The sequence below is a fragment of the Thamnophis sirtalis genome, unplaced genomic scaffold (genome assembly GCF_051295495.1).
Source record: "Thamnophis sirtalis isolate CommonGarterSnake01/CBP01778 unplaced genomic scaffold, rThaSir2_p1.2 scaffold_14, whole genome shotgun sequence".
NCBI classification, from domain to species: Eukaryota; Metazoa; Chordata; class Lepidosauria; order Squamata; family Natricidae; genus Thamnophis; species Thamnophis sirtalis.
Window position 1 is genome coordinate 42483763 of NW_028261394.1, and position 13901 is coordinate 42497663.

At 43.9% G+C, this 13901-nt stretch overlaps 1 protein-coding gene across 3 annotated transcripts in view; it reads right to left on the reverse strand.

Moving 5' to 3' along the window:
• The window catches only part of ZNF423 (zinc finger protein 423), a 310184-nt gene that overhangs the window by 151135 nt on the left and 145148 nt on the right, over positions 1 to 13901 (reverse strand). For all 3 annotated transcript variants that reach the window (XM_087729318.1, XM_087729319.1, XM_087729317.1), the window contains exon 4: positions 9838 to 13064. In XM_087729318.1, the coding sequence (XP_087585444.1) occupies positions 9838 to 13064 (3227 nt within the window). The remainder of the gene's footprint in view (positions 1 to 9837; positions 13065 to 13901) is intronic.

A 13901-nucleotide genomic window follows, 5' to 3' on the forward strand; every position in this document is an offset into this window, starting at 1 on the left:
AGCAGATAATAAGTTCCATACAAAAATACTGCCCATGTGTGAAAATCTCCATAAACTGTTCAAATCCCTCCAGCATCACTACTCTTCACAAAAAAGACAAGTACTGTGCACATCAAACTATCGAGACTTTCAGAACAAAGAGGTATATTACGGTCTAATGGCTACATCATGTACGGGACATGAATATCCTGAACGCACAAAAATATCGAAAATGTGAATCTACCCACTCCACACGTACACAAAATGAAAATCCGTTGGGACAAAAAGAGTTCCATCATTTCTCAAAGTAAGTTGTAACCAAGCGTGTGCCATTGTAGTGGTGACTTCATTTGCATAAAGCGCTCCTTGCAATAACGCAAATCATTGTGGCAAGAGATCACAGTGAATGCTCATCCCTTTCATCTGAAATCAATTCGGCTGGCTGGCTCCAGAAAAATCAAGGAAGTAGAGAATGGAGGGACGAAGGAATAGAAAGGAGTGGAGGGTAGAAGAGAGAGGAAGAGAAGGAGAGATAGTAGGCGAGGAAGAAGAAGTGTGGAGGAGAGGTAAGGGAAGAAGAAAGAGGTAAGGGAAGGTGGGTGGAAGGGAGAGAAAAAGAAGAGGAGGGAGGAAGAGAAAGAAAGAGACGGAGAGAAGGTAGGAAGGAGAAGAAAAAGGGTAGAAGTAGGGAAGAGGTAAGGGAAGGAAGAAGGGGATGGAGAGGAGGAAGAAAGGAAGTAGAGAAGGAAGGGAAGGAGAAAAGAAAAGAAAGAGAAAACAAGGTGGTGTCATAGTAGGTGCGAAGGATGGTAAACAAAGCATTTCAAACTATACCTTATAACCTTTCAAATGGAATAATAATAATAATAATATAAGAATGGCAAAGAAAAAGAATAATTATGTGAATGTATACTTATAACTGTATGTAAGAAAATAAATGACAGTAAAAATATAAAACATAATATAGGTAAATAATATTTGGCCATAAGTAGCTAAGTATAAATAAATAAAGAATTGTACATAAAAATGGATAACGAATAAGGAGATTATGAATGCAAGATAGAAATGTATAGTAGGGAAAACACTAACTGCAAAGAAACCGATTTGGAACTGCGGTATGATATACGATGGAACTTATTGTTCCTATGTTGATTTTAAATTATGTGTTTGTTTTTGTTGATGTGCTTATGTATCTAAAATAAAAACTTATTAAAACCAGAAAAAGAAATAGAAAAATCAAGGTATTTTCACGGTTGTGAACCTTAACCCAATTGCTTTGCATCTTCATTTGCCAAGTTACAGGTAAAGAATTATAGCCAGCAAATGCTTCTGAATGACTCCAAAATGCCCTGATACTTTGCTAGGCCAATACCTTTATTCTTTCATTGGTGTTGGCATTGGTGTTGGCATTTGTGTTGGCATTTGTGTTGGCATTTGTAAGTAGGAGCTACAACAAATATTTCTTGATAGGGTAAAAGCGAAAGGTTTTACAGACGTATCAAAGGTAGAGCATTATTCTGATGTTGGCCTACAGGTGTGGTTGTTTTGGCATTTTTTCCTAAACTTCTAGGTTAAAATATGATGGAGATGAGGTGTGGGCTTGGCCATATAGGCAGCCAACTGAAAGCAAACAAATGGATAATTGAATAAGTCAACCTAGACTTCTCAAGCCCCAAATGAGACAGATCAGATCACCCTACTTCAGATGAACAAGGTAAAGATCTACCTCTTTGGAGAAGGTTCTAAGGATGAGAAATGTGGAAAGAAGACAACAGGGACATGTCGAATGGATTCAGAGTGGCAATGGGTGGATTATTGAAAAACCAAAAGGATCAAATTAGAGATAGATGTTGGGAAAAAATGTGTCTATATACTAAGTAGATATTATCACCACTAGTTACTGAATGCAGGAATAATAGAATAATCAAGTTGGAAGAGACATTGGAAGTCTTCTAGTCCAACCCCCTGCTGAAGCAGAAAACCCTATAACATTTGAGATAAACTGTTGTCCAATCTCTTCTTAAAAACCTCCAGTGATGGAGAAGGAAGGAAGGAAGGAAGGAAGGAAGGAAGGAAGGAAGGAAGGAAGGAAGGAAGGAAGGAAGGAAGGAAGGAAGGAAGGAAGGAAGGTAGGTAGGTAGGATGGATAGCAGAATAACAGAGTAGCAGAGTTGGAAGGGATCTTGGAGGTCTTCCAGTCCAACCCTCTGCTCAAGCAGGAAGTCCTATACCATCTCAGACAAATGCTTGTGCAATCTCTTCTTAAAAATGTGTTGGAGCATTTACAACTTCTAGATGCAAGTCATTGTTCCATTAATTAATTATTCTAACTGTCTGGAAATTTATCCTTATTTCTAGGTTAGTTGTCTTGATTAGTTTCCATCTATTGCCTCTTGTTCTTAATCTTGTTGTTAATCTGTTTGCTTCTTTCAACAAAGATCCAGCATCCAGGACCATTTTCTAGGGACGGAAATAATCCATCAATGAGGTGTTTCCAGCTTTATTTTGAAAGTTTGAATGATTTGTGTATCTGAAAGCTCATGTGACTTCTGGAAAGCATTAAGATGGGAGTTCACCATTCAAGAAAGCCATCAGAATCCAGTGATTCAACTTTTGATTTCGATGTTAATGCAAGACCAGCTTTATCAAATCAAAACAGTAAAATTGTACATTCTGCTCCAAAATACCTGAAAAACAGTGGGTTTTTTTTTTTAAGAATGTTTTACTGATCAGTGAAAATGTAACACCAGTTGATCCTGGTGCATCTTTCTTTGTATTCCAAATGTTTTATTCCTCGCAATAAAACGTGTTTGGCCTCTAAATAAGAGGAATGTTGATTGCAGAAAAAGAAAAAGAAAGTGTGATAGATATCAGGATAACATTTTAATATAAATAGATATGAAAAAATGTAAAATTAGATTTTGAATGACTCTCCTACTAAATATGTATATAATATTAATAGCAGTGAAATGTTAGAATTAAACAATGGGTGATTAGGTGTGTGTGTGTGTGTGTGTAAGTGTGTGTGTTAATAGTAAAATTATATGAATTGAAGAATTGGAAAGAACATGAATAGAAATATTTTAAATGCATAAATGATTGTGATTGGTAATAAAACTATAAGGGGATACTGAATAATGGAAGAATGAAGGGTGAAATTTTGATTTAATTAAGGAAATATGAACAACAAGAGGTGGAAAACACCTCTTTGAATATTATAGCGATACGGAAGGGGGAAAGTTAAAATAGGGATAGAAAATAGAGGGGGATAATAGTAATTATATATTAATGTGTTAAGATATATCAAATGACAGAAAGAACGTTTAGAAATGAAGAGTGATGACAAAAGACATGTATAAATAATATGAAATAATGGAAATGAAATGCAATATTTAGGGGTAATAAGATTATGTTTATGTGTACTGAAATGTATGGTGCCCAGATACCACACCATTTATGCGGTGATATGTGCAAAGAATGTAAAAATAAAAAAATGGAAAAGAAATCAGACGGTATCGATAGAATAGCTCACACATATTCCCTTTTGGAATTAAAAATACGAATTCTAGAAAATTCCAGAAATCTATATTGAAACAGGATGGCGCAGTGGTTAAATGCAGCACTGCAGGCTACTGCTAGAACAGCAGTTCAGCGGTTCAAATCTCACCGGCTCAGGGTTGACTCAGCCTTCCATCCTTCCGAGGTGGGTAAAATGAGGACCCGGATTGTTGGGGCAATAGGCTGACTCTCTGTAAACCGCTTAGAGAGGGCTGAAAGCCCTATGAAGCGGTATATAAGTCTACTGCTATATATATTGCTATTGGTTCCCCACCCCCACCCCTTCCTTTATTTTTTTCCCCTTTTCTCGTTTATTATGCATTTCCTGTGTCAGGCTGTGGAAGCTTAGCTGGAGAACAAGGAAGAGGCAATGGCACTTCCTTGTTTTATTCAATCCGACAAGAGATTTGTACTTAAAAGTGGCAAGGTTGAAACCTTCTTAGCAATGACCCAAGGACAAAATGCCTAGGAATGATTAGCATCGGGATTAAAATTTAAAGCAATCACGTCAGAAGGCGAAGTGCATTAGAAGCCAATGGCTAAAATTTCCTTCTATTTCTATTCCTTGCAGAACAAGTCACTTTGCATTACCGCACCGAGCAGTAGAAAGTCTGGCTGCTTGTTGTAAGCGACCTCAGGAAAGAGAGCTTGCCGCCCGGTGCAGGAATTCATACAGCTAGTCCTTCACTTGCAACCCTTCATTTTGGAACCCTTTGAAGTTGTAACAGGACTAAAAAAAAATGACTTATGACTAGACTTTACTCTTATGGACTTGTCAAAGGATGGAGGGAGGGAGGGAGGGAAGGAGGGAGGAAAAGGAAGTAAGAAAGAAAGAGAGAGAGAGAGCAAGAGAGAGAAAGGAGGGAGAAAGAGAGGAGGAGAAAGAGAGAAAGAAAAAAGAAAGAAGAAGAAAGAAAGAGAAAGAAAGAAAGAAAGGAGGGAGGGAGAAGAAAGAAAGAGAAAGAAAGGAGGGAGGGAGGGGAAGAAAGAAAAGAAAGAAAGAAAGATAAAGAAAGGAAGGAAGGAGAGAGGGAGAAGAAAGAAAAAGAAAGAAAGAAAGAAAGAAGGATAAAGGAAGGAAGGAAGAAGAAAGAAAGAAAGGAGAGAGGGAGAAGAAAGAAAAAGAAAGAAAGAAGGAAAGGAGGGAGGGAGGGAAGAAAGAAAGAAAGGAGGGGGGCAGGAAGTAAGAAAGAGAAAGAAAGAAAGAAAGAAAGAAAGAAAGAAAGAAAGAAGGGAGGGAGGGAGGGAGGAAGGGGAAGAAAGAAAGAAAGGAAGGAGGGAGGGAGGGGGGGCAGGAAGAAAAAAGAGAAAGAAAGAAAGAAGGGAGGGAGGGAGGAAGGGGAAGAAAGAAAGAAAGAAAGAAAGAAAGAAAAGAAAGAAAGAAAGAAAGGAGGGAGGTGAAGGAAGGAAGGAAGGAAGAAAGAAAGAAAGAAAGAAAGAAAGAAAGAAAGGAGGGAGGGAGGTGAAGGAAGAAAGAAAGAAAGAAAGAAAGAAAGAAGGAAGGAAAAAAGAGAAAGAAGGATAAAGAAAGGAAGGAAGGAAGTAGGGAGGGAGAAGAAAGAAAGAAAAAGAAAGAAAGAAAGAAAGAAAGAAAGGAGGAAGGGGAAGGAGAAAGAAAGAGAGAGAAGGAGAAAGAAAGAAAGAAAGGAGGGAGGGAGGGAGGGAAGGGAAGAAAGAAAGAAAGAAAGGAGGGAGGGAGGGAGGGAAGAAAGAAAGAAGAGAGAGAGAGAAGGATAAAGAAAGAATGAAAGAAAAAATGAAAGAAAGAAAGAAAGAAAGAAAAGAAAGAAAAGAAAGAAAGAAAGAAAGAAGAAAGAAGGGAGGGAATGAAGGAAGGATCACACACTCCCTTCTAGGACATGCTATCCCAAGCCATTAAAAGAGAATTACCAAATGAAAAAAAAATTATCTCATCATCTTAGCTCTAGTTGTTTCTCAAAAGCTTCTTTACCATAATACTTTCCCTCCCAGTGTTTACTTTTAAGATATTGTGAGAATTTTCTATGTCCAGGTTGCTAAGTTTCTGAGCTGCCCTGGTTAGTCCTGAAACCCAGAGCACTCCTACATTTCACGTCCCCTTTTCTGTACCTTTCTGAGTCGAGATACCGAGACAGGCTTGTACTTCATCGAAACATGTACTCCGCCTGTTTTTCATGTAATCTCAACATAGCTTTTCTCTGACTATGCCTTTTTCCCCTAATCCTCCACTGTTAGGCTCTGTGTAAAAGAGGGGAAAAATCAATAATGATCCTGGAAAAAAAAAAAGGAAGAAGAAGAAGACTTGGTCAAGAATTACAGAGCAGTAACGTAATTCGGACAGCTCAGTTGGTGTTTCACATACAAGGCTGGCTGCGTCAAAACTACATTTTACCTGTTGTACTACAAATCAACAAGAGATTAGAAAACGGAGAACGGTGTGTTGTTCAATTTAGCTTCCCTAACTATCTTCGGTGTAGCTCTTTAACAAGAGCTACGGAAATTTTACTGTTCTCTGAAAAATGCTATGAGCTCTTCAGGGGCCCCCTACCTATAATTCTGAAATCTGCTAAAATCTTTGCGCTGACTTGCAAGCAGTCTTATTCAGAATTAGTAATATACGCAGAAACATATACGTATGTCTCTGTGCAGGGATGAATTTCAGCAGGTTCTGGAAAACTGGTAGCGGGAATTTTGAGTACTTCGGACAACCAGCAAATGCCACCTCTGGTTGGCCCCAGAGTGGGGGTGGGAATGGAGATTTTGCAGTATCCTTCCCCTGCCACGCCTACCATGCCACGCCCACAGAACCGGTAGTAAAAAAAAATGGAATTTCATCACTGTCGCTGTATATGTATAGTCAGAAAGCGACTTCTATAAGGATGAGATAAGGCTGGGAATTCTTGAGTTCTTAACTTAGGTAAAGAGGTAAAAGTTCCCCTTGCACATGCGTACTAGTCGTTCCTGACTCTAGAGGGCAGTGCTCATCTCCAGTCCAAAACCGAAAGAGCCAGCACTATCTGAAGACATCACTGTGGTCATGTGGCCGGCATGACTAAATGCCGAAGGCGCACAGAACACTGTTACCTTCCCACCAAAGGGGGTCCCTATTTCTCTACTTGCATTTTTTACGTGCTTTCGAACTGCTAGGTGGGCAGAAGCTGGGACATCTAACAGGAGCTCACTCCGTTACATGGCGCTGGGGATTCGAACCGGCAAACTGCCGACCTTTCTGATTGAAAGCTCAGCGTCTTAGCCGTTGAGCCACCTGAATTCTGATATCTATATTTTTTTTCATTCTCTTCTACAGGAAAAAAAAACACACACACTCTCTCGGGATATCATTCAACACATTCACTTTGTTGAGGAACTTCAAGTCCCTCCAGAGATAAGACGAAATGTGGAAGCGCGCCTTGGAGGGAGGTAGTTAAAAGTAGGTGCGAAGGGGACGCCATCCATTTCCACTCGCGGCGACTGTGAGGTAGCCAGAAGAATAGTGCCGTGAGAGTTTGAAGTACTGCAGCCACCGCCTGTGTGTGTAACCCGCACAAAACTAGAATTAGCCTGACATAAAAGCCCAGGCCTGTTCTTGAAGAGGCAGAGGGCAAAGTGCCAAAATCAAGAAAGAAAGAAAAAGTAGACAGACCAGGATAATAAGTAGTTCAGGACGACGAAAAGCCCAAGAGGCTTCACGCCGAAGGGAGTGGTGTTTCCATTCTGTGTTTTATTCTCTGCAGATTTAGACGTATATCACAGCTGGAGACCGGTCTAGTCGCTGATTCATTTGACCTCCAGGGAGCACCGCGCCCAAAGCATGGAGTGAAACAAAGCGAAAAGGAGCTTTAGCTTGGGAGTGTTTCAAGCTCCACCCCCCCTCCCCGAAATCCTTTGATCCCAACATATTGCCCCTCACTGGCAAAAGCTTCCTGGGTGAAGCTTCATCACAGGAAGTTGCTTCATCAGGGGGTTTCCAGACTCAAGCAGGAAACCCCAATGCCACTTCGGACAAACGGTTGTCTAATCTCTTCTTTAAAATCTCCAGTGTTGGGGCATCCACAACTTCTGGAGGCAAGTCATTTTTTGACTGATAAATGAATAGAATAGAATAGAATTTTATTATTTGTATGCCGCCCTTCTCCGGGAGGACTCAGGGCGGCGAACAATTCAAGGGGGAAAAAGGGGGAACATAAAAAACAAAATACAAATAATAAAAGTAAACAACAGTCGCACAACCACACATGTCGAGAGGGGAGGGAACTCATCACCCCCAGGCCTGTCGGCAAAGCCAGGTTTTGACAGCTTTTCGGAAGGCCTGGAGAGAGGTGAGGGTCCGAATCCCTGCAGGGAGTTCATTCCAGAGGGCCGGAGCTGCCACAGAGAAGGCCCTCCCCCGGGTAATAGCCAGGTGGCATTGGCTGGTAGATGGCACCCGGAGGAGGCCAACCCTGTGAGATCTAATGGGTCTGTGGGAGGTAATTGGCAGCAGGCGGTCTCTCAAATGGTTTTCCATCAGGACATAGGTAAAAGTAAAGATTCCCCTCGCACATATGTGCTAGTCGTTCCTGACTCTAGGGGGCGGTGCTCATCTCCGTTTCAAAGCCAAAGAGCCAGCACTGTCCGAAGATTCGAACCGCCGAACTGCTGACCTTTCTGATCAACAAGCCCAGCGTCTTAGCCACTGAGCCTCTGTGTCCCTTAGAAATGTTAAGAGGACCCAAAGAAATGCGATCCAGAAATTATCCAATTATCCTCCCTGCAAAAAGTTATTTCTAATTGAAAAAATATCAGTAAGAAAATTAATTTTTGACTGAGATGCGTTGCTTCACCGTCCAATAATTTCCAGGCAGATGACAGCAATTTTTTCCAACTCTGCTTAGAATTAACTTGCAAAGGCATAAGGCTTTACACAAATATTTTTAGGGTATGGCATTTCATGATCAACTTAACCACGAAACAATCTTTATTTCCAGCAAATGATCCAGTCTGTAAATAAAGTCACATGACTTATCTAAAGAGCATCACCACCACCATGACTTAAAATCGAGAAACGTTTATCCTTAAAAGAAAAAAGAAAAAGAATGAAAAATGAAACTTAGGCTGCTTCATTTTTGCAATGAGGCATTCATACTCAAGTTTTTCAGAATAATGACTGTTATGAAGGACATACTCCAATCCAAAATGTTATCCAATTTCACATAGAACTCTCATATACAGAATTGTCTGCACCAATGCTAAGGGGCTTTGGAAGAGACAGAAAGGAATTTTTAGTATGGATAGAATGCAAATTCCATTCTCCTAATGGAACGGGTTCCACCACAAAACCGCTGTAGACAAAAGCGCGCTCGACGAAAGTGTGTACGTGACGTCATCACAGCGCGACGAAAACATCGTGCTGTGATCAGTAAATGTAAAATTAAAGCGAAAACCTTACCCTAACCCCCCCAAACCTAACCCTAAACCTTACCCTAAACCTAACCCTTAACCTAACCCTAAACCTAATGCTAACCCTTAACCTAACGCTAAACGTACTTAACGTAACCCTAAATCTAACCCTAACCCTTAACCTAACCCTAACCCTAAACCTAACCCTTACCTTTATGTGAATCGGCTTGCTTTAATTTTATTTTTATTTCAATTTTTAATTTTTTTCGTCGCGCTGTGATGACATCACGTACGCGCTTTTGCCGAGCGCGCTTTTGTCGACCGCGGTTTTGATGGGTCACGAATGGAACGCAGTACAAGTAATCCTTGCTTAATTTCCATCACTCTACAATGTGGTTGCAAAGTACAATGTCACATGACCACATCACTTAGTGACAGCAGTTCCAGAAGGCCCCCCAGCTGTCATTAAATCCTTGCTTAATGACCGGGACCAGAATTTCCATTCACCATACAACGTGGTTGCAAAGTGCAATGTCACATGACCACATCACTTAGTGATAGTAGTTCTGTCCTGGTAGGTCATTAAGCAAGAATCACAATGATCATGACTTCTGACTTCCTGCAGGCTTCCCCACTGTTTAGGGGAAGCCAGTAGGGAAAGTTGCAAATGAGAATCAGATGACTGCAGGATGTTGGAGTTGGTCAAAATTCTGGGCCAATTGCCAAGCACCCAGATTGTGATCACATGATTGCGGTGGTGTTGTGACTGCTGGCACTTCAAAGACCAATTGTAAATGCCACTCATTTAGCACAATTGTGCGTTTGAGCAGTCCCTGAGTAAGTGGTCATTGATCAACAATCACCTGTATACATTCTGAACATGTAAAGTTTTGAATACAGATTTGCACTGATCCATTTATAAAAATGTATGGTAATACTTACTCTGGGTATAGGGGATGTCTGTGCACCCTTCTTTTGGCCACTGGTTTCAGGTGTCAGGTCTCGATGATCTAGCTGGAGGTGGCTCTCTAGCTCTTCGGCACTTTCAAATTTGACACTACACTCTGGACATCTCAGGCTACCGCAAGGTCTTTCGCTAATGTCCGGTACAGTCAGGCCCAAGGACTGTCCGTTGGTGCTCCGAGCCATGCAAGCAGCACACAGTCCATATGGTAGACCATTAACATCCAGTTTCACCAAGTCTTGCTTGTTTCTGAAGTCTTTCAAGCACAGAGCACACTTGTAGAGTTTCTGCAACGCCGCCTGGCCGTTGGGCGATGACGCGGCCGAGTTCCCCACCAATTTTTGCATATGGAACGTCCCGTGGATTTTCAGCTCCAGAGTCGAGGTGACTGTCTGCATGCAGACCACACAGCGAAACCCGGTGAGGGAATTCCGAAGGTCAGGATGCATCTGGCAGTGCTCAATGAAGTCTTCCTCGCTCTGCAGTGGCATTTTGCAGATCCGGCACGTGCCCGTGTCCAAGCTCTTGCTGTGAGTTACTTTATGTTCCGTTAAGGTCAGGAGCGATGGGAAGCGCTCCCCGCAAATAGGGCACATATAATGCTTTGCCGGGCCCCGATGGGTCTGCATGTGTTCCCGGAGGCCATTCTCAGAGAAAAAGGTCCTCGAGCAGATATTACACTTGTGACTCCCTTTGATGAACTCCGCTTTCTTCCTGGAACAATCATCCTCCCCAGGTCGGATGTTATGATCCCGCAAACGGTGGTTCTGCAGCAGGACCTCCATCGTGTACGCAGCTCCACAGATATCGCAACCGTACATAGGTTCGGAGGCGTCAATGTCATCCTCGCTAGCTTCGTGGCTATTGGAGGTGTCTGGGTTTTTGATCAGCATGTTCGGGATATCTGTCGACTCTGCCTTCTTGCTGGCTGGCGTCATGCCATTGGCCGTGCCATTCTCAGCGCCCGCATCAAAGACACAATGCTTCTCCCGCAAATGCTTCTCGAGCAGAATAATGGCATGGAACGCCTTGCTGCAGAATTTGCAGTTGTACTTTTTGCTGTGGGTCGTGATGTGGCACTGCAGCTCCACCTCTGTGCTGAAGGTCTCCCCGCAAAAGATGCACTTGTGCAACTTGGCCGGGTTGCCCAAATGGCTGTGCTTTACGTGGATCTGGAGGTCCGCCTCCTTCCGGAAATCCCAGTTACAGGCCGTGCAGCGGTACATCTTTTTCTCATTGCTGTGCTTGACTGCCAGGTGCACTTGGATGGATACTTTGGAGTCGAAAACCTCTTGGCACAGGGTGCAATGGTACAAGACGAATGTATGCATGTCCAGGAGGTGCTTCTGAAGGTCGTCCACCGACGAAAATTGCTTATCGCAGCTCTCGCAGACGTAATGCGTTGAGGTCGTCATGTAATGGATAGTGAGATGCTGCAGGAGAGAGTCCTGGGAGTCAAAGTCTTCTTTGCACTGAGGACACGACTGCTTCCTTAACAGCAACTCCAAGTGCAACTTCAAATGGGTCTGGAAACTTTCAAAGTTGGAGAACTTCAACTCACATTGATTACACGGGTATTCCCCATTGGAAACTGAATGGACGCTGGCAGAAAGCCGTTGCCTTTTAGGGGAAGAAACTTCAACGTCCGAAGACACTGGGCTCTGTTCGCCTTTGGACTTTTTATTGTGGGCCAGTGGAATGTTCTTGTGGTTTTCTTTGATATGCTTTGTTAGCTTGAGGATGGAGCCAAAAATGGGCGAGTTCGTGCAATACGGACAGGAGTAAACTTCCATAAAAGACTGGGATGGTTGAACCACGGGGGAATCCAACTTCGAGTTCCCAATGTTGCAGTGAGTTTGCTGGATGTGCTCCGTCAGAGACGCTTCGGTCAGGAAGCCCATGGAACACTGGTTGCAAAAGAAGGCGTTGTTGCCATCTTGCGTCGTGGCTCCCGGCCCGCAATGGGCGATCCGGATGTGTTCCTGCAGGCTGTTGATATCGGCGAACATCTCCGGGCAATAGTTACAGTGGAAAGCGGAGATGTTGCTGAACTGCATCATCGGGTAGGCGTGGTTTTTATGCGCTTTCCTCACGTGTTCGTTCAGGTTGTATAAGGTAGGCATGGATTCGAGGCAAATCTGGCACGTGTGGTTCTGCTGAGGTTTATCCGTATGGATGGTCTTCAGGTGGATCTCCAAAACAGCAAGGCTAGTGAAGTCGCGTTTGGTGCAGTAAGGGCAGCTGTAGGCAACCTTTGACCAAGCCTGGCCTTCTTCCCTTTCCAACGATCTCATTTTCTTCTGTCCCCTCAAAGGTTTCAAGGTCGAGTCGGGCGTGGAGCCCCGTTCCACCGATGCACTGGAATCGGGCGTGGCGCTACTCATGGAGGCCACGCTGCCCAAGACGGGGTCCGGGCTGATGCTGTGGTTGCTGGAATCAGGCTGCCGATGGCTATCTAAGTGGCAATAAACTTCTTCCACGGAAGAGAACTGCTCAGGGCACATGGGACACTTGTGTTTTTTGTTGGCGTGAGCTTGGTGGATGTGGGACAGGAGAGAATTCTCATCGGCAAAGACCTCCGGGCAATGGATGCACTGCAAGTCAGCCTTTTCGGACAACTGAGGATGGCGGGTCACAACGTGCTTCTCCAGCTCTTCGGTCTGGCTGAAGGTCTCCTCGCAGTAGTCGCACATGAAGTCGTCCTTCTTGGCCTCCTTCTCGCTCTTGGCCAGGTGCTCCTTGTTCTTCTTGTGCGCCTGCATGTGGCTCTGGAGGGAGCTGGTGGAGGAGAAGCCCCGCTTGCAGACTGTGCACTTGAAGGGCTTGCTGGAGCTGTGGGTCTTCAGGTGGATCTTGAGGTGGTCGCTGCGGGAGAAGGCCGCCTCGCATTCGTGGCAGTGGTACTTCTTGTCCCCCGTGTGCAGCTTGATGTGCCGGTCCCTGCTCCTCTTGTGCTTGAAAAGCCGGCTGCAGTAGGTGCATTTGAATGGGAGCTTGTCGCTGTGGATCTGTTCGTGCCTTTTAAGGTAGCTCAGGCGAATGAAGGACTTGTCGCAAAACTGGCAGGGATAAGGCAGGCCGGTCCCCCCTTCCTCCTCTCCGATGCCGAGATCACAACCATCTCCTATCATCTGAGTGGGTGATGCAACGTCTTTGCTGGAGGGAGACGAAGTTACCCAAGAGAGTTGCGGGTCGTCTTCGCCATCTGTAATGGGAAAGCAGAAAGGAGATTAGAAACAATTCCCAGGGCATCTGCGAAAACAGGGACAAAGCCAGACGGTTCCACAACACTATGGTCCTTCTGCTACCACCCGGCGGTGGGAGGGAGGGAGAAAAAGAAAGCAGGCGGTGGGGGGGGGAGAGAAAGGAAGGAAACAGAAAACCCATTGCTGGAGAACAAACAAAACCCCCGAAAGAACCAACAGCACCACAGCTTAAAGGGATATTGGAGTAGAAGAAGAAGAAATCCTCCCTCCTTGCACAAAACGGTCTCTTTAAAAAGAAAAAAGAAAAACAGTTTCTACTTTCAGTTGCAGGAGATCATTTGCCCTTCCTGGTCCCGTCCTCCCCCTCCTCCACCCCCCCAAGCAGGTTTAACACCTGTCTACTCGATTGCCAAGCAATAAACAGCCAGTCAAGGAAAGAGAAAGCAACCAGGCTCAAAGCGACAGAAACATTTCTTAAGAGCGTCTCCGGATGCTGCATTAAGTGCTGGAACGCAAACCCAATTTTTTTTCCCCCTGTAGATATAAGTCAGAACAGATTTCAAATCATATTGGCTGGAAACAGCCGTTCGGTCCGAAATGTAGAAGGCTGACAATGAGAGAAGGCAGCCAGACCCTCTCCGTCACCCACCCAGCCCTTAATAACCGTGCCACATAAGCAAGCTACGATATATTTTTTTCCTCCCAAACCGCTCCGTGCCACAAAAACAATCCAGAAACGATGGGTCAAAGCTCAATGGGACGATGTGTCCAATGGCTCCCCAGCCACCCATATATGTCGAGGGGGGTTCATTTTTAAAAAAAATATTTTTGCAAGC